Raw genomic sequence first — 21,244 nt, 5'->3', positions numbered from 1 at the left:
ATTTAGTACGTGGTTAATGTGTATATTTTAGTTTATACGGATATTTTATTGAAATTGTGACAATGGTACATATATATATATGTATATATATATATATATACATATATATCAAAAATGTGCTGCATCGGGCCAAAACTCTCTTTGGCCTTCTTATGCCTAATATAAAGATTTTCGAACTTCCAAGTGACTTTGTACCGCATATATCGGGCAATGTGTGAGTTATCTCAATGAAAAGAAGAGAACGTGACTTAGCCCACATATAACTAATATCAGGATTTTCTAACATCCGGCTGACTTTACACAATATGATTGTTTTTGTAGTATACATATGGCATGTTAATAGTATATGGTATTGAGAAAAATATGTAAAATCGGTCAGTGTATGAGTTATATATAAAATAGCATTCCGATCCTCTGGTTGGCGGTCTACATCTTAAGGTGTTTCCCTGGCTTTGATTCATGAAAGTTGCATGAGGATTAAATGTTCAGTAGCACTCGAACTTAGCCTTTCCTCACATGTTATTTTTGAAGTTTAATATCAACAATTTAAGCCACTTAACTGACCAAAATATTTGGTGAATCTTTTATCATCTAACCGATTATAAACTAACATGTGTTAGTTACAAATGAACACATTTATAGTGTGTATAAACATATTAATGTGTTCCTTATTTCCCAAGTTTAATTTGTTTTTGCAAAAGCCCGGATGTTTCTGTTTTTACTTTCTTAGCTTTCAATTTAAACCATCCTCTAACATAGGCAAGTGAATGAAATATTAGAATTTAGAAGCGTATTGGTATATTTGTGTAAGTATAGGTACGGATATACTGGTATACATTTAAATAAATGTATGTTTTTCTTAAATAAAATTCGTGTTTGTGTTTAGGGCATTGGATATTTCACATCGCCTATGTCGAGAGGAGTTGCAGATATTTCAACTAGTAGCAAAATTCTATTAAAAGTGACAAAGACGAATTACATTTGTGGGGGTAATACAAAGAAAACTCAAAATATATTTCTACAATTAATATATCTACCATCATATGCACGGACTTAAGTATTAACAGGGTTTTCCAATAAGAGGTATATGATTTCTTTGAAAACAAACAACTTTTAGTTAAGGAAATTCAATTGCGTTCAGGTGCAATCAACGTAGTTAAATTAAAAATATAACATCATTCAAATTGGCTCCACTTCTTGAGTACATTTTCCATAAATTAAAGTGTATGCCTTGAATAGGACTCTCAATACTGATTTCTAAAGCTTGAAAAGAGTCTGGTTTATTGCTAAAACCAGTGATTTAAAATAACTCCAACAAAAGTAGTCTAATGGTGTTAAATAACAACTTCTTGGAGGCCACTTATTGTCACAATTTCAAGATATAATCGAACCCCCAAACTTTACTCGGAATAACTCGGTTATTGTACATGATGTATGGCGCGTAGCCCTGACTTGTTGGAACCAAATGTTGTTGAGGTCAAGCACTTCCAATTGCGGCCAAAAAAAGTGGATTATCATCGACCTATGTCGCTCTCCATTGACGTCCGTCCACCAGACTAAAAATGCTCATGAATAATTTGTGAATTATCTTGCACCAGAATCGACAGTTTTCTCTATTTACCGCATCACTCAGAGGGAAATGTGCCTCATCGAGGAAAATTATTTTCTTAAAAAATCGTTCTTGTTTTCAATTTATGCCAAGTCAAAATCAGCAATTACTCAATATTTACGGTGGTTCACTGGCTTAAGCTCTTGAGTGAGAACAATTTTGTACGGAAGCAAGCTAAAATCTTTTCTCAAAATCCGTCAGGTGGCGATTTGAGACGGCCCGTATTCTAAAGTAACATAACAAGGTTGATGGAATCATTATATGCTGTCAATTTACGGCTGGTCCTTAAAAAGACATTGTTATGGTAACTGAAAAGTTATAAAATACATTTTTCTAAAGGAGTTCTATTGAAATTTGACATAATTTTCTCTCTATTAATCAAAGAAATTAAAAAAAAAAGTGTCATTTTAAATAAATATATTATTATGTTTCATGATTTCTAATTTTTGTAATGCTCTTAGAAGGGACATAAATATACAAAATAAAAGGGAACAGATCTTAAAAAATCATTGATAGTTTCATGATTTATGAGGCCAAATATAACCAAAATAGTTATTACATCTACGGCGACAATATCATGGTAGACCATTGATATCATTGGCTGAAATATTTTTCGACATGTACTTTAATTCTTCATTTTTCATTTTTTTATATGCAACAATTTTCTCTGATATAATCCCATAACAGTTTAAGTTAATGTTTTCCCCGATTTTCATACAATTTAATAATATATGTATATAAATATTGTAAATTCACTCTCAACACACATATTTACATTGCTCCTCAATTGTTGGCAACACTTGATGTTGCACAATTTCGACTGCAGAAGCTGTTGTTCCTTTTATGCTAATATACATAAGTGTGTATTTTAACGCCTTAGGGTGATGGATTTGTTTACTTGAATGTAACTGAAGCTAGGAGCATATGTGGACAATATTGCGTTAAAACCGTTTATTTCCTGCTTCAACCTCTAAAACAACAACAAGAATGAATGCAAATAGAGCAACGAGGATACTGAAAGCATCAGACTTTCGACAAACGGAAGGTTGGTTTTGGACATAAGCTCCATTTGGTTGTTCTTGATAAATTTGTTTTCTTTGTTCTGCAACAACTGAGCTACATTTTCTGTCTCCTTTCCGCTAGTAGCATTCGAATGGTGCAATGAAAAATATTTACGGGCAGTGTTGATGTATATACATACATATGCATATACCCTGTATTTTTGCTTTGTAAACAAACCAAGTTTTCTTTTCAAACTTGTAAAATTTTAACCAAATCCAGGTTATGTCATTTATCGCAATAATTAGCTTGATAAATATGATTGGGGTGACGTAAAACTAACAGAACAGACACGTAATTGTAAATAAGTCTTAAGCTCCTTACTCAAGCCGTGACTCTGTTGCTGTTATAGCGGAAAAACATAATTTCGAGGCATGGTATAGAGTAGACAGTCCTTAACCGGATAATTTTCCGCGTCTGTTCCGGGTACTTAGCAGAAACTGTCGCGGGAACGAGAACTGGTAACTGCCTTGACTCTATCAAATGTATCGGTTAATTAAATAGGGTCCAAATAAACGATTGCAACTCTAAAAGGAACTAAAATACTAGCTAATAGAGACATTCATACCACAGTTCATCATAATTAGCAATTATCTCTTAAATATTCCGAACAACATATTCTAAATAACAACAAGGAATTCATCTATGTCTCTATTTGGTTCTCAATCATATTAATTTATATATAGAAATTATATATGTAGATACTCTCTTTCCTGAAAGGAAATCAACAAGCAACTATGCTGCAAATTGTTGCTCATATAATGTCAAGGTCAATTAAACTCAGTGTTTACGTAACCACTTGTTGCGCGTTGATATTTCGTGGGGAATCCTAGTCTCAGTAAGATACAACGTACTATGTGTAGAAAAACTCACAACTATAAGTGTCTGCTATAAGTAGAATATAAAACAAAACACTTCACAAAAATATATGAGTATGTACATTATTTTGTTAACAGAATTGCTTGCATTACTTGTCTTCCCCTCATACATATGTATATACTGTTTAAATGTGACCAGTCTTTTGCTTACTTGTCTGGCATTTTACAAATAATTTTTGCTGCATTCTGCTGCATTGTCCGTATATGCAATGTTATAACTTGGCACAAATGTCCTTTAAAGCACAAAAAACATACATACTTACGCCCATATGTATAAGTAGCCACGAGTTTATCTTGCATAAAAGGCTGCAATTACTTCTGTCTTCACTATTACCGGTATTTAAGTTTTTGTTTATTTTGGACTTGTGGCCACTAAATTCTGTATATACCGGCTTTTATAATAGGGATGATATGATTTCTAAGTGTCGTTTTCCTTTCATTGTATTTAGTAGTGTTTACATCACGGAAAGATATACACAAGACTATGGTTTACAAATTATGAAATTTTATTATCAAAATGATCGTTCACCATTTGCTACTTTTCTTGAATTTTGCCATTTTATGGTCGTAATAATCGTCCACCTGTGCTCCCTATTTGTCGAAATTTTGAAAATTTCGAGCGTACATTTTCTTTATATTGTGTTCAAATGCCAATAAGACAAAGAACCGCTAGAAATAATGACAATATTGCTGCCGTTAAGACATGTTTTCCTGAAGATAACAATTTGTGGATTCTAATACGTTCACAAGAATTGTGACTCTCTCACACCACAACCTGGTGGCTTTTGAGAAGGGCCTTGGAACTGAATCTTTATAAAATTGTTTTCACTTAAGAACTGAAGTTATTGGATCATTGCAAATGTCGTAAATTTGCTGTTTTTGCCTAGAAACAGCTTGAAAACAATTGTTTTAAGAAAATTATCTGTCGATTCTGGTGCGACGAAAATCCAAATATTTTTACATAAATAATATTTACATTGACCTAAATTGACATTTTGGAGTGATTTCTGGCCTGGTGGAATCATTGATCCGTACTTCTTTCGAAATGCAGTTGGTGACACCGTTATTGTCAATGGACAGCCATATAGATCGGTTATAGCCAACTTTTTATGGCCGTAATTGGAAGAAGTTGATGCTGACAACATCTGGTTCTAAAGAGACGCGGCTTCGTGACACATATCACGTGCAATGTTGCATTGTTGTGACATTGAATGGCATCGAAGAAGTCGTGATTTAACATCATTAGACTACTTCTTGTGGGGTTATTTTAAGTCATTGGTCTGAAGCAATAAAGCAGACTCTCCTTAGGAGTCAGTATGGAACGTTCTCTTCATGACATATGTCTTGATTTGGTGGAAAAAGTATTCAAGAATTGGGTTCAGCGAATTGTTTCCTGCAAAAAAAGTTGTTTAGGGCATTTGAGTGATGTATTCAGAACCTAATTGTATCAATGGTATTTCACATTAAATGAAAAGCATTTACTGATTTGAATGCAGTTTAGGCCACATTTATAATAACTATGAGAATCTATGAAATAAAACTGCATAGGCTTAAGTCTATTTTACTTTATATATTTTAGTACTTGTTATGGCATTATAAATAAAAATATACAATAATAATTTCAATAGGATAAAATATGGCTGTTCGGTTTAGACATTACTTCCAGGAAATGAAATACAATATTTTTTAAATAGATGCTTTTAGTAGTATGTATCTCACATTATATAATATTTTTTTTTTTTTTGCTAGAGATTATGCGCAAGAAATGATAAATAATTTACCACGAACTTATATATAAGTGCAGAAGAGTTGAAAGAGAGAGTTGAAAGTTCAAATAAAATGTAATAAGTTCTTAATTATAAAAATTAATACCATTCAGAGCAAGAAATCCTGATTATAGCAAGCTTTAACCCATTTACTCACGGCATGTATATAATTTATTATTTCGGCTTGAGACATATTTCTAAAGTGAGAAACAGATCGTATCTAATTAACTTGCACCAAAAATTCTTTTATATACATATATTGAAAAAGCGTGTACTAAGTTAACATATTTGTTTTTTTCTTACATTTGCTCTATTTTCATTAATTGATCCACCATCCACTTGAAACTGGTGTGCTTGCTCGACAAAACTATGGCATCTCAACTGCTCTCATCTCTTAATACGTGTGCTGGTTTTTCACTGATGCGTTTTGGGTGACATCGTCGTCGACATGATATTGCCATGATTTCACTGAACTCAATTTATCGCTACTTGCTTGCCTTATCAATTGTAGAGATGAAACATCACGAAGAGTTGCTGGAGGATATTAGAGATGATGCATCTACGAATTTATTGCCTGACAAAGGTGAATATGAAACATAATATATATTAAATTTAGGCACACATAAAAGTTTGTTGTTATGAAGCTTTGTATATTTACAGTGTAAATAGTTTATATATGTTAAAAAATATTTTGTGAAACCATAGTAACCAAAGATAGCCTAGTTCATATTGTTGGCTCATATTTTTTGGCTCTAACTGGTTATTTTGCTGATAAAAGTTAGCATTTTAAAATAATTTTAATTTTATTATCCAACGATTAACCTTCTCCGGCTCAATCGACGCGAGGGGCGTCAGCCGAGTCATCAAAGGTAAGAGAGATTTTAAGCGTCGAGATCTAAACCTGTTCAGCTACAGAAACAAAAATTTCAACAGCTAATATTTAAAATACGTTATAAACAATTGTTACGATTTTATTTACTGAGAGAGAGGAAAATAGTGCTTTTAATTTTGAAAAGTGAATCAGATAAATCAAATGTGCAGGAATGAAAACTAAAATCATGACATATACGACGGAATTTAGTAGTAAGGGTCAAAACTGCTTCGAGAAGCGAACCGGGATTTTAAATTTAACTTCAGACACTAGAAAATAATTGCTAACCGTGTCAGAATGTCACCGTTGTCAGAATGGATTTGGTAACTAAGCTTCCATAAAACAGAGCCATGTTCCACTATAGTTCTAACCCAGGTTGTCAAAAGTGTTTGAGTAACATACGGATCTATAAATACTTTAGCCCAACGATGAGAATTTTTTTTGCGTTCAAGACTATGGTATCAATATGAAGCCAAAATTAAGCTTATGGTCCATAGTTTAATAACTCCCAAATTAAAAAGGTTAAAAACTTGCTCTAGAACCAAGTTCAACGAAAAAAGCTCATTGTCTTTAATTTTTTGAGATTCAATGCAAATAATTTCTATCGCACCAAGCAACCAAATCGTTTAAGTGTATTTGAAACAGACACCTTTCATCAAAATAATTTTATGATTTAAAAGGTTTTACGTCATCGGGATATAATAAGATTTTTGAGAACTCTATGACAAAAGAGATGTCGTTAATAAATAACAAAAACATAATAATACATGGCTAACAAATTTAAATAAATTTGTTAGAATATACATATATAATATATAAGAATATAAATAATAATAATATTTAATATAATATTTTAAAACTGATAACTCTTTGGTGGACCCTTTTGGAAACTAACCTCATTCTGTATCAAGACTGACAGGATTCGATACAATTTTTCCCAACTAAATCCTGATTATAAATATAAAATCGTTACCGACACTGTCTACAGGTAAATTCTCCCATTTCCGTCCAATTGTGAATTAAGCCGATGAGAGTATTCTGCATCGAACGGAATAAACGGTAAACAAACGATCAAGATATGGGTTATAAGGCGGGTTAAGCAAAACTTCCTAACCGTTGATTTTTAACTAGTTTTTAATCGGTGTAGCAGCATGAGGCTGAATGCTGTCATTATGGAGAATTACTGGCTCATGCTTAAATTTAGCGATTCATTAATGATTTCATCGATTTTATAAACACATAATACAACACTCTCTTCTGATACAATCAAATGCATTCCCTTGGCGTCCTGGACATTTGGCTTTGTTCACTGCTGTCGTAATGGTTACATTTTTCATCATCACTTACAATCAGATGAAAAAAAAATTGTTTGTAGCGTTGAATCGATATTTGTCACAATTTTCAATGTAAATCGAACTTTTCAGTTAAATAAACCTGAAAAATTGATAACACAGCATACCCATCTGATACCACAACACACAGAGCATTACTTTGGCTTCGCGGTTATTCCTTTCCTATGAACGACAAAACGGCTGTCACTGAGTATATGTAGTAGGCCGGGTCGACTTGTGGGGAGGCAAAAAAATCGCCCATTGCTCTATGAAAATCATATTCTAGGGATCAAAATAAGATACTTTGCCGAAGGAACCATACCTCTGAAATGAATTTCGATGTCCCCCAATTTGGGTCGAACTTTTGGGTAGGGGCAAATTTTGAAAAATCCCACTTTGACCCATTTAGAGTGCTCCAATGGAGTCCAAATGTATAACCCACCCCCACTAACTTTGGACGGCCGATCCACCCATACCAGTGGGACACCCCCTGGAACTCCCCTGGGGGTTCCCCATACAATAATTTCAAAAAATCACCATTTTTGGTGATTTACATGAAAAAATCAGCTAAATTGCTATGTTTTTTCTTTATTTTTATTTATTTATTTATAATAATATCTATATTTTCTCTTAAGAAATTTATTTAGTCAGAACATATGTAAATGAAAAAAATTAATTTAAGTGATGATCTTAAACTAACAATAGACAGTTGTGTTTGCCCCTGAGATCGCAAATGATCCTAAACTAACAATAGACAAGAAACAATTATGTTTGCCCCGAAGATCAATTCTGAATTGATTGGTTACACTTCAACGAACTTCCGTTTCGGCATTTGCTTGAAGCTTTGGATAAATCAACCAGCACTGGACCAAGATCGGCAACCGGAAAACTGAACTGGTAAGTTATTGCTATCACTCATTTATTATAATTGTCAACCATTTTTAATTATTTTATTATTATATATATTTTAGGTGGTGGACGGCTTCCAGAAAATTGAGTTGCAAAATATGCCCCCTGCTCCAGAAAAAAAAAAGAATTTTCCACCGATTCGGAGTACTTATACGACATGGCCCATGCAATTTCTAGCGGCGTGGTTCCGGGGGATCTGGCTAACATCAAACCAGGGAAAATTGTACATTCTCGGTGGCTCACCAAGGCCGCTAGATTATTGCGATTATATGTGACAACGGAAAATCCAGATGCAAATTTAAGAATTCTGGTTGAATTTATAATTAAATGTTATGTGCCAATGAACTACAATATCAAGTATTACAGCTCTGTCGTGTACGGCAGTGCATTATTTTTCAAGTTCATTGGTTGGTCACGATTTCTAGAACCTCGCTTACGCAAAATTGTCAATCAAGTAATTAATGATAATTCATATTATGCGCATTCGGAAAATATCTTGTTATCAATGTTGTTTAAAGATAGGAAAGAAAAGCGCGACTGTGCCATCAAGAAAATTCTACGCTATCGAACTGATGTTGACGAGCCAATGGAACTTAGAGTTTATAAAAAACCAGATATAAACTTTAATTGCACAAGTTATACGGAAATGATCAATTTGAATGATATAAATATCGTATTTGAACCACCATTCACGCGAAGCATTCCGTACGATACATTGAAAGAATATTTAAATCAAGATGATCCACCGTTTAATGATCCAAAAATTCCATCACACATACAAGGAACGGAACGACATGTTCAATTGCTAGCTAGCGTTTCCAAACGGGTTATACCGGAAAATGTAGAGGCTGTTATGGCGATGACATCAGAGAGCCGTGCGAAATTGCCCAGACTTGAAAGTAAAAAAGACTTCAAACAATAATTTTTTTTAATTTCTTTTCTATAACTCACTTAAATTAATTTTTTTCATTTACATATGTTCTGACTAAATAAATTTCTTAAGAGAAAAAATAGATATTATTATAAATAAATAAATAAAAATAAGAAAAAACATAGCAATTTAGCTGATTTTTTCATGTAAATCACCAAAAATGGTGATTTTTTGAAATGATTGTATGGGGAACCCCACAGGGGAGTTCCAAGGGGTGTGACACTGGCATGGGTGGATCGGCCGTCCAAAGTTAGTAGGGGTCGGTCATACATTTGGACTCGATTGGAGCACTCTAAATGGGTCAAAGTGGGATTTTTCAAAATTTGCCCCTACCCAAAGGTTCGACCCAAATTGGGGGACATCAAAATTCGTTTTAGAGGTATGGTTCCTTCGGCAAAGTATCTTACTTTGATCCCTAGAATACGATTTTCATAGAGCAATGGGCGATTTTTAAATCGACCCGCCCTAATATGTAGTTATCAGCATTTTCATAGCAAAGTTTATTGAAACTCTATCGCAATGCCAAATTAGATATACCGAAAATGGAGAGAGAACAACAAAAACACAAATTTTCAAAGAAGAAAAGATAACTCAGTGTTTATTAACATTTACGTGCCGTTTGAAAAGAGGCCTGGTAGAAAAAAAAATACACAAACTCACAAACATACAAACATGCGTGCATCAAATATCCACAGACCTACATAAATAATAAGTGAAATAAATCATTTGTATATAAGATTAAGGCTAATAACTTGAAATATGCACATTTTGATACACATGTGATAAATAAATACTTCTACGACTTGATACACTCACAAATAAACTTCGGAAAATACAACTGACTCTGCACGTAGTATAAGCAGTTATTAACCTGACGTCAAGTCAATAACATAGTCCGCTATAGCATATACATTTGACATGGGTTACTAGACTAGATCATTTTGGTATTATAAATAACTTTCTTGTTAACGACGACAACGACAACCCCTATTAAACTTTGCAAAATCTCATGAGACACAGTTCTATCGCTTGAAAAAGTTGTGGTATCATCAAAGACGATGCGATATACTCAAGCTTAATGTAGCAACAAGTGAGTAAACAAATATGCATACAAGTAAATTACCACAAAGAAATGTTTCAGATATCAGAACTTATCAGCGATTTAATATTACGTTACTAGTATTTATGGGCATAAAAATAGAAAAAATTATTATTGAATCATAGCGGCTTCAAATAATAATAGATAAAAATGTTTGTAACTAAATATAAAATGTTCATGCATAATGCATTGTGCGTTATACACACTATGATCACGTAGGCATACGTGTGTATGTGTCTGCAACAGTTAATCGCATATAAATGACTGAACTTAATCTTATCGCACATCTTTACGCTCTTGTAAATCGCTTTTCACTTTAGTCCTCAACTCTTCCACTTCCAGCATCGCTTTTACAGAATCTCGTGGTACTGAGTACTTGACATTTCATTGCATGCTGTGTGCATATATTAGAGAACGAAAAAGAATATACATACATATGTATGTACGTGTTCGTATGCCATTGCTTTACGTTCACGCATTTTATCATTCACTTTTGTTGACAAATGCGTACTCACGTTTCTGTGGTGTTTTGGTGTATGAAACATAAATATAAAGTATCTCTGCTAACAAGAGTAAAGTCAGGAATAAAGGGATGTTAAACTTATTCCAGTGTGAGAGCGCCTCAAAATCAGCGTTTTTTATAACATTTTCCATTATGGCCAGATTGAACAAAATTACAATTTTTGGGCATTTATCAACCCAATATCCAACATTTAGTACGAATAAAAATGACTAAATAGTGGTTATTTATTATATGGAGAAACAATTTACATCTTTTTAAAGAATATTATAACAACTGACTTTTGTCCTTTCAATACCCAATAATAGGATTTAAGATTGTTAGCTCTCAATCATTAAATGTTTTTAATCATTTTCCATTGAAAATAAAACTATGATGCTTCAAATTACAAAACGTTCCATCAAATACCTTTAAATTTCACAAATTTATTTAATTTTCATTGTTTTACATTTTTTATAAGTGGTCTTGAACGATGCAACAAATCCCTCCGTTTACATATTTTTTTGGTAAGATTTCAATATGGCCATCGCTCGTTTCCAATTGCTAAACGTCAAAATCTCCTGAACTCGATCAACTGTCAAAGTTTAGGTGGTTTTGACGTTTAGCAATTGTTCTCTCACTTCCAGTGAGAGAGGAGTTAAACATCTCTTTATATCTGGTAAAGTGGTGCTCCGTAAAAAAGAGCACTAGTGCTCGATGAAATCCCGTATTGCTTTACATATTCAGTTTCCTCCCACTCCTCATTCGAAAACTAACATTGTTAGTTTCAAGCAGTCGCAAGGAGGGAAAGCGTTTTTTTTTCAACTTTTCTCTAGTTTCAGAAATTTCGACATTATTCTAGACATTTCGTTTTTTTTTGGTTTCAGATTTATAGGAGATTTGAAATTGTGGGTATAGATAGAAAATAATTAGGACTTTCCACTGTGAACTAAGGTCTATTGTGCCCTCATCTATATCAAAAAATTTCACAATAGTCACTATGAAGAATTCTTGGAGCTTGCTGGGCGTGGCGGAAACGATGTGAGCCCAGTCCATTTCTCTTCCCATTTTCTCATCTGTGCGGGGATAACTTCTTTATGGTGTGGGACCCCAACACAATTCATGGTTCTGACCTCACTATCCTGGAAGCCGCTGCAGTGCGGGATAGTTCATCGACCAGCTCATTGCCGGTTACCCCTTTATGCCCTGGCACTCAGATCAGGTGTACATGGTTACCCACTGAGGGGCGGCTCAGCATTCCTATACGCTCCTCCCCTTCTAGCAATTTGATTTCATAAGCCAAGATTGCTTTTAGTGCCGCTTGACTGTCGCTAAGTATGGCAATACCCTGGTTGCGAAAGTTGCGGTGGAAATTGATTTTCGCATACTGACTCATAGTAAATACTTCTGATGTTTCAGATGCTCTGAAAACGCCCCATTGGTATGGATAGATTGGTATACGGTTCTGTCTTTGTAACGCCGACTCTTGGAAGAAAAGACAGTGGTGTGTCTTCATGGACGACTGTTGTTTTTGAAGGGTTGTTATTTAACCCTATCGTATTGCGCCATCCATTTGCTAGACTTAAGCCCTTTTGGACTATGTCGCAGAGAGTATTCTCAAATTTACTTCTTGCCATTATGACAATGTCATCAACGTACCCCTGGCATATAATCAAATTATTTGGAAGTTCCATAGTAGGCGGATAGAACTCCACCCTGTAAGCAGCCTCTCGTAGGACCAACGCGAATCTTATTTTACTTTTTAACTTTTACTGTATTTTTGTAAGATCAATAAATAACTACTAACAAAATGAAAGTTAAAGACAATAATTGCAATGTTTTATGACACTTAAAAATTACCTGAAATATTTGCCTCAGGACTATAAAACTACCTTCTTAAAGAACGCCTTGATTTAACTAAGCTCCAGAAGCTATACTTTCAAGAAAGAAAATATTTTAATTCCTTTTCATCTTACAGATTTACCAAAATTTGGCGAGCCATTACAAAATGTCACAGTACCTGTGGGACGAGAGGCGGTACTGCAATGTGTTGTCGATAATCTGCAAACCTACAAAGTAAGTTTTTACAAAAAAGTAATTATATATATACAAGGAGCGTTCCAAAGTAAACAGGACTTTAAAAAAACCAGAACAAATGTTTTTTTTTGGCAAAATCAATTTATTTTATCCAAAAGCATGTCGAATGAGTGTTTCAGCTCGTTGGCCGGTATGGCCGCCAGTATGCCCGTGCAAGCCTTTTGAATGGCTTCTGCTTCTGCATAACGCTTTCCTTTCATGAGCAAATGTATTTTACCGAAAAGACAGAAGTCGTCGCACGGTGCCATATCAGGTGAATACGGTGAGTGGTTGATGGTTAAAATGTGATTTTTGGTAAAATAATCGTCCTTCGAATGTTGGATTCTGAGCAATTTTTGGTCTTCAGTCAATTTTTGCGGAACAAACAGTGCACACACCGTTCGTAAGCCCAAATGCTCAGTCATACTGCGATAAATCGATGTTTTGGAGATGTTCAACTCCATTTGCATGAATTTCAATGATGATTTCGGCTGATTTTTGATGAATTAACGCACATTTTCGATGGAATTTCCGGTGATCATGGATTTTGATTGGCCCACATGTTGATCGTCATTTATGTCCTCACGACCACTTTGAAAACATTGAAACCACTCGTGCACTCTGCCATATCATCGCCATAAACTTATTTCATCAATTGAAACGTTTCGGTAAAAGTTTTACCAATTTTAAAATAAAATTTAATGTTGGCTCTTTATTCGAAGTTCATTTTCGCACCGACAACACAAACATACTGACACTTAAAACGCAATAACTTCACTTCCAATCAGTAAAATGTCATGAAATTCTCATAATCGATAAAGATTGCAGATTCTAACGCACCAGTAGATAGATGACGCCACCAGGGGGCGCTAGATTCAAACAGTCCTGTTTGCTTTGAAACGCACCTTGTACAAAGAGATGCATGAATTAGTAGGTATGAAGTGGATAAAAAGGATTATAGAAATTATTTCTATACAAACTAATGATCAGTTATTCAAACGACAAGCCAATAATTTTTCTTTAGTAATATAACTAGACAATATAAGTATAACAGAGTCAGTGAAAGAACATTTAAACCCAAAATTGTTAAGGATTTTTTGTCACCACAAAACTACATTTTCCGCAGATTACACAAATGTACAATATTTACCACACACCTTAGAACGGACATTTACGCCCATTGAAAGAAAACTTGCTGCTCGTTGAGCGCACTCAACCATTTTACATGTAAATGGCTGTGCGTCAGAACAATATGTAATCGTGTGTGGACATTTTGTCTCAGTGGACAGATACCAACTTTATCGGCACCTGACTTAACACATGCCAAAACTGAGCTTGTACTGGTGACGTGCTTGTTCTTGACAGTTCATTTCTCAGAATCCGAACCGTTCTTTCCTTTTTTGGTTGTTCTTGCTCTCTTACCCAGTTTTCTAAGTGACAATGGTTATGTATCTTGGTTATTATATATATATATAACCCCAATACTCCACTGGCATTTCTGACCCATATATGTAGACTTATAAGAAATACCAGCGAATTACATCAATGAAAATTTTCAATGAAGTTATAATCGACTTTCAGGCGTTCCAAAAAAGTTAGATTTAGTTAGAAATTAGAGCAAAGAACGTTTATATATGATATACGTTCTCTGATTTTACTTTACTACTTTTCACCTTTGCATCTAAGGGTATGCTACAAAGTCATCACATTTATTATAATAAGAATAAATCGTAATCAGTATTATTATTACGAATATGATGAAAATGGACCCTCTGGCTACGCAAGTATGGACCACTATAAAAGTTTTAATCAACACAATTTAAAAGTTATTTTGTTCGTCTAGCTGTAAAAGTTTTTAGTCGCATATTTTTAGTTTTAAATGTTGGAAACATTGGAAATGTTGTGCATAGATGCACAAGTGCGTGTGTAAAAGGCACATACGTATTTTTTTTAGTAGGAGGAAGCATCGGAAGCCGGAGTGTGGAGTTTTAATCCGCTAAACCTAACCTACTCCCATCTCATGTCTCTCCCGCGGGACTGCAGGACTAAGTCTATGGGAGAGAAGAAGACATATAAGTTTCCTCTATTGTGTGAACTGACTTACGCCTAATCTGTTGTAGTTATTTCAATCTTATCATAATTACACTGAAAGCTTTCCATTTTTGAGAGGACCCGCATAAATGCTGTAAAATTTTCCACCGTGAAACTACCTGCAAGTGTGGTTTTCAGCGTTTCCCATATACTTGAAAACCGTGAGAAATGATAGAGTACGTACATGTCAGGCAATATGTACTAAAAATGATGATATGACGAAATTTTTGTAGGTAGCTTCGAAAGTGCTCACGGCTACTGAGTATTTCAGTCAGGTGGAAAGCAAGGTCACTATGTTGTCTATCTATACACGAATGTATTTGCGGAATCAGTATCCTTCCTTTGCAGGAAGTTTGCCACCTTTGCTGACACATTGTGATGATTTTGATTCACATCTCCCTTTTGGCTCCTGTAGACGTCTCTGAAAATATTCGCTCGAATTCATCTCCCTGGATGTCAATCGGCGCCATGCCGGCTAATACCTCAGCAGCGCCGTTTGATATGGTCAGAAAGCACTTATCACGCGTATTGTAGAAATATTTATGTCTAGCGTCTGTATCTATATTTGGGCCGCATACGCTGTAACTGATCCCATTATCTAGAGAAGCTTTCCATCCTTGAATTTAAGCATGGAGTCCACTATTACAACAGGGTACTTCAACGGTGGCTGTGAAGTAATCTCTCAATCTCCTATGGTGTGCGATATCTTTTCTTCAATTGTCCTGGAGCTTATGAGCAAGAGTTCTGTTTTCTGCTCTGTCAGCTTTAGACTCATGGTAGAAAATCATGGGCGCACACCATTTATGTAGTCATTGCATTTGATCCGGAGGTCATCCAGATGTTTAGCTACGGCTACCACTGTATTTGCAAAGCATAATTTTTGCATCAAAAAAGATTGAATGGCGCTTGCGTCAGCAGATTTTTTTGCGCAAATTAAATTAAAAAAATTAAATTTTTTTTAATAAGTTTTCAGTTGCAGATTTTTGAAATAAATTCACTCAGTTTCTTTTCAGAAACAAATTTGCCATTTATGCCTAATTATCTAATTCCTTTAATTGAGGTCCAAAAGCATAATTTTTTAGCAAAATTCGACGTTTATCGTTTAGTTTTTCTGACGTTATTTTATTATTTATTTTAATCGTACGGCTTCAAATAAGCACTATTTTCCAAATTAAACATATTTTTGTATACCTTGAACTGAGTATATTCAGTTCGTCATGACGTTTGTAATACACAGAACAAAACGTGGGAGAACCTACAAAATATCTGCGTAAATAATCAACGTAACGATTTAGCCATGCTCGACGGTCCATGTGTATCTATGTGAACTGGTCTCTCAGTTTTCGAGATATTAGTTTGAAATTTTGCCCACATCCTCTCCTCCCTACTAAGCTGCTAATTTGTCAAAACCATCGATATCAAACTATAAACAGAAGCCATACAAAATGAGCGATCGGAATCTTGTATGGAGAATTTTTTTTATTTTACAAGGTATCTTCACGAAATTCGACATACTTTATAACCTAAAACAATGGTATAAATTGTGAAGAAATTGTCCAGATCGTACCACTATTACATATCGTTGCCACACAAATTGCAATATCAAACTCAAATCTCAGCATGGAAAACTTTTGTTTTTGACAAAGTATCTCCATGAAAATTTCCACGGATTATTGTCCAAAGCAAAGGAAAGAAATCGTTTAGATCAAACCACTATAGCATATAGGTGCTATTCAAAGATAGATCAACAAATCAAGTTTTTGCAAGGAACTTTCTTTAATTTTAACAACTGCGAAAGTTGTAAAGCTGCTGATGTGGAGCACTTTTTAAGCCACTTAAAAAATAGCGAGTAAATTTAACTTAATTTTTGTATATGTATATACTACACATTTATTAACTAAGCATAATTTTTTCTATTTGATTATACTGTAATTTGTAAATCAATAACAATATGTACATATATCTTCTTCTTCTTTACTGGCGTAGACACCGCTTACGCGATTATAGCCGAGTTAACAACAGCGCGCCAGTCGTTCCTTCTTTTCGCTACGTGGCGCCAATTGGATCTTCCAAACGAAGCCAGGTCTTTCTCCACTTGGTCCTTCCAACGGAGTGGAGGTCTTCCTCTTCCTCTTCTTCCCCCGGCGGGTACAGCGTCGAATACTTTCAGAACTGGAGCGTTTTTGTCCATCCGGACAACATGACCTAGCCAGCGTAGCCGCTGTCTTTTAATTCGCTGAACTATGTCAATGTCGTCGTATATATCGTACAGCTCATCGTTTTATCGAATGCGATATTCGCCGTGACCAGTGTGCAAAAGAACATAAATCTTTCGCAGAACTTTTCTCTCGAAAACTCTCAACGTCGACTCATCAGTTGATGCCATCGTTCAAGCCCCTGCAGGACGAGAATTATGAGTGACTTATAGAGTTTGGTTTTTGTTCGTCGAGAGAGGACTTTAATTTTCAATTGTCTACTCAGTCCGAAGTAGCACCTGTTGGCAAGAGTTATCCTGCGTTGGATTTCCAGGATGACAATGTTGGTGGTGTTTATGCTGGTTCCCAAATATGCGAAATTATCTTCAACTTCAAAGTTATTGAAGTCAGATTGAAGAAGCCGCACGATAGGGAGTCGCCTTGTCTGAAACCTCGTTTGGTATCGAACGGCTCGGAGAGGTCCTTCCCGATCCTGACGGAGCTTTTGGTGTCGCTCAACGTTTACACAGCAGTATTAGTTTTTCGGGGATACCAAATTCAGACATCGCGGCATAAAGGCAGCTCCTTTTCGTGCTGTCAAAAGCAGCTTTGAAAACGATGAAGAGGTGATGTGTGTCGATTCTCCTTTCACGGGTCTTTTCCAAAATTTGGCGCATGGTGAACATCTGGTCAGTTGTTGATTTCCCAGGTCTAAAGCCACACTGATAAGATCCAATCTGTTCGTTGACGGTTGGCTTTAATCTTTCACACCATACGCTCGATAGAATCTTATACGCGATGTTGAGGAGGGTTATCCCACGGCTAGTTGGCGCAGATTGTGGGGTCTCCCTTTTTGTAGATTGGGCAGGGCACACTTAAATTCCAATCGTTGGGTGTGCTTTCATCCGACCATATTTGAGAAAGAAGCTGATGCATGCTCCTTATCAGTTCTTCGCCGCCGTGGTTGAGTAGCTCAGCCGGCAATCCATCGGCCCCTGCCGCTTTGTTGTTCTTCAGGCGGGTAATTGCTATTCGAGCTTCTTCATGGTCGGGCAATGGAACGTCTGCTGCATCGTCATCGATTGGGGAATCGGGTTCGCCTTCTCCTGGCGTTGTACGTTCACTGTCATTCAGCAGGCTGTAGAAGTGTTCCCTCCATAATTTAAGTATGCTCTAGTCATCGGTGACTAGATCAGCATTTCTTCGTAGAATTTTCGAGCATTACCCCTGTCGGCCAGCTTATCAAGCTCTTCGTACTCACGCATTTCGGCCTCTTTCTTTTTCTGTCTGCAATTGCGTCTCGCTTCCCTCTTCAACTCTCGGTATATATCCCATCGCGCACGTGTTGTGGTCGATCGTAACGTTGCGAGGTAGGCAGCCTGTTTTCTCTCCACTGCGACACGGCACTCCTGGTCGTGCCAGCTGTTTTTTTTTTGCATTTTGCGAAAACCAATGGTTTCGGTTGCAGCTGTAAGTAAGGAGTTTGAAATGCCGTCTCACAGTTCCCTTATACCGAGTTGTTGACGAGTGCTCTCAGAGAGCAGGAGTGCAAGCCGAGTAGAAAATCGTTCGGCTGTCTATTGTGATTGCAGTTTCTCGATGTCGAACCTTCCTTGTGTTTGTTGGCGTGCGCTTTTTGCTGCACAGAGGCGGGTGTGAATCTTGGCTGCAACAAGATAGTGGTTCAAGTCTATGATAGGACATCGGAGCGCACACACGTCTAGAACACTGGAGACGTGTCTTCCGTCTATCACAACATGATCGATCTGGTTGTTGGCTTTTCGATACGGAGATAACCAGGTGGCTTGATGTATTTTCTTGTGCTTAAATCTAGTACCACAGATAACCATATTTCGGGCCCCGGCGAAGTCGATCAGCCTCAATCCATTTGGGGATGTTTCGTCCTGGAGGCTGAATTTACCGACCGTAGTGCCAAAGATACCTTCTTTGCCCATCCTGGCGTTAAAGTTGCCAAGCACGATTTTAACATTGTGGCGGGGCTGCTCTCATAGGCGCGCTCCAAGGGGTCATAGAAGGCATCTTTGGTCACATCGTCCTTCTCTTCCGTCGGGGCGTGGGCGCAAATCAGCGACATGTTGAAGAACCTCGCTTTGATGCGGATAGTGGCTAGACGTTCATTCACCGCAGTGAATGATAGTACTCGGCGACGGAGTCTCTCTCCCACCACGAATCTTACACCAAACTTGCGCTCCTTTATATGGCCACTGTAGTAAGTGTCACAAGGACCTACTCGTCTCTGTCCTTGTCCCGTCCATCGCATTTCTTGGACGGCGGTAATGTCAACCTTTATTTTCACGAGGACATCAACTAGCTGCACCTTCCCAATTAAGCGACCGGACATTCCAGGTGCCCTAATATTGTAGTCCTTATTTCGTTTGCCATGGTCGTCATCAAAATAGGGGTTTCTCTTCCGAGGCTGTTGGTATTTTTGCATTGGTAGTGTTTTTTACGTGGCGAGTCCCAAACCCGGCGCACAACTCTGCGGAGGGGATGTTTCACCTTCTCACTTTAACTTGCCTTCGAACGGTTGTTCTTAGGCTACCTAGAGGATACTTGGTCAAAGACCGGAAGTAGTGAGCTGCTTGAGCCATGCGGAAAAGAATCGTTTCTGGCCACTCCCAAGTGAATGGCGATCACAGAACTCTCCTTACTTGCGTGAACTTCTACACATGACTCCTTCCTTCTTATATATATAGCTATGTTTATATGTATGTATAGAACACGAATTCGTCTACTGAAATTGAGCCATTCATCCTCATGAACTTAATTACGCCGTTATTGCCTTTAATCCTAAAGAAAAGTACTCATACTCGTACTCTATGTTAAATAATTGATTCATTGAGATATTCACAACAGCGCGAAGCAATCCAGCGTATATTAAGATTTATAAATACACTTATGTACATATTCAATAGCATATGTCCTTAAGATACAAATATATTTATATATGTATATATGTCAGCATATACATGTATGTATATGACAACTCTGCGGAGTACTTTATAATAAAATGTTTAATTATTAAACTAGAGGTAAACAAACAATTTTCTCATAAATTTTCTTCTCACTTTCCTTTTCCTTCCTTACTGATACTAAACTACACATACAACTTCACATATGTGGAAATGTGTCCAACATATTGTGGAACTCCGTGGAAAATTCAACACAACCACTTTCACGTCCAATGGATAAATAAACCAACCGGCACACGTGGACCACCTATGAAAATACGCAAATACAAATAAACCAAAACTAACTAATTACCCAATATGCATATGAATACGTGTGTCTTGCGGCATATGTACTACTATCTGCTAATATGAAAATGAATGGGTTGTGTCCAACGGCTTGACACGTCTCGCATTATGCTTAACCAATACATAAACACACACACTCGCATTCCTGTGCGTCATATGATTATTTTGAGCTATCGCCTAGATTGCGTGGTTGCGCGTCGACACACAAACAATACTAACGATACAAAATCACGTTATAACGAAAAATAACCGAATGAGCATAATCCATGCTGAAAAGCGTGCTTGGATATTGAGAATACGTGACGTTAAGGAAGCGGACAAAGGCTGGTATATGTGTCAGATCAATACGGATCCGATGAAAAGTCAAGTTGGTTACCTGGATGTTGTGGGTAAGTACGACATACTTAATGGAGTCAAATTGTCTATATACTATATTATAGTATGAGGAAGACATAGCCAGAATAGTCAAAAATAGGTATATGTAGAATTATCAATATTCTTTAAGTTAAATTTAAGCGAGAGGGATATACATACATATACGTTGGGGTGTTTCATTTAAAACTTTTTTTATTTCTTCGAGGGCACTTGAAACTTTTCTTTTCGATGTTGAAAAAAAAATCGCTGAAATCCTCTTAGTTTCAACTTTAAACAC

General features: G+C 36.2%; 1 protein-coding gene across 1 annotated transcript; it reads left to right on the top strand.

The window, feature by feature from the left end:
• The first annotated feature begins 5,814 nt into the window (after positions 1–5,814).
• On the top strand, positions 5,815–21,037 carry LOC126753726 (zwei Ig domain protein zig-8-like). Its single transcript, XM_050465397.1, has 3 exons — positions 5,815–5,895; positions 12,931–13,028; positions 20,774–21,037. Exons 1-3 carry the CDS (start codon positions 5,826–5,828, stop codon positions 21,035–21,037), a joined length of 432 nt encoding a protein of 143 aa, XP_050321354.1. The 5' UTR covers positions 5,815–5,825.
• The last annotated feature ends 207 nt before the right edge of the window (positions 21,038–21,244 follow it).

The sequence above is a fragment of the Bactrocera neohumeralis genome, chromosome 3, assembly GCF_024586455.1.
Source record: "Bactrocera neohumeralis isolate Rockhampton chromosome 3, APGP_CSIRO_Bneo_wtdbg2-racon-allhic-juicebox.fasta_v2, whole genome shotgun sequence".
Lineage (NCBI taxonomy): Eukaryota > Metazoa > Arthropoda > Insecta > Diptera > Tephritidae > Bactrocera > Bactrocera neohumeralis.
The sequence above is the reverse complement of the archived record's forward strand: the minus strand, read 5'-3'. Positions and strand labels throughout refer to the sequence as shown.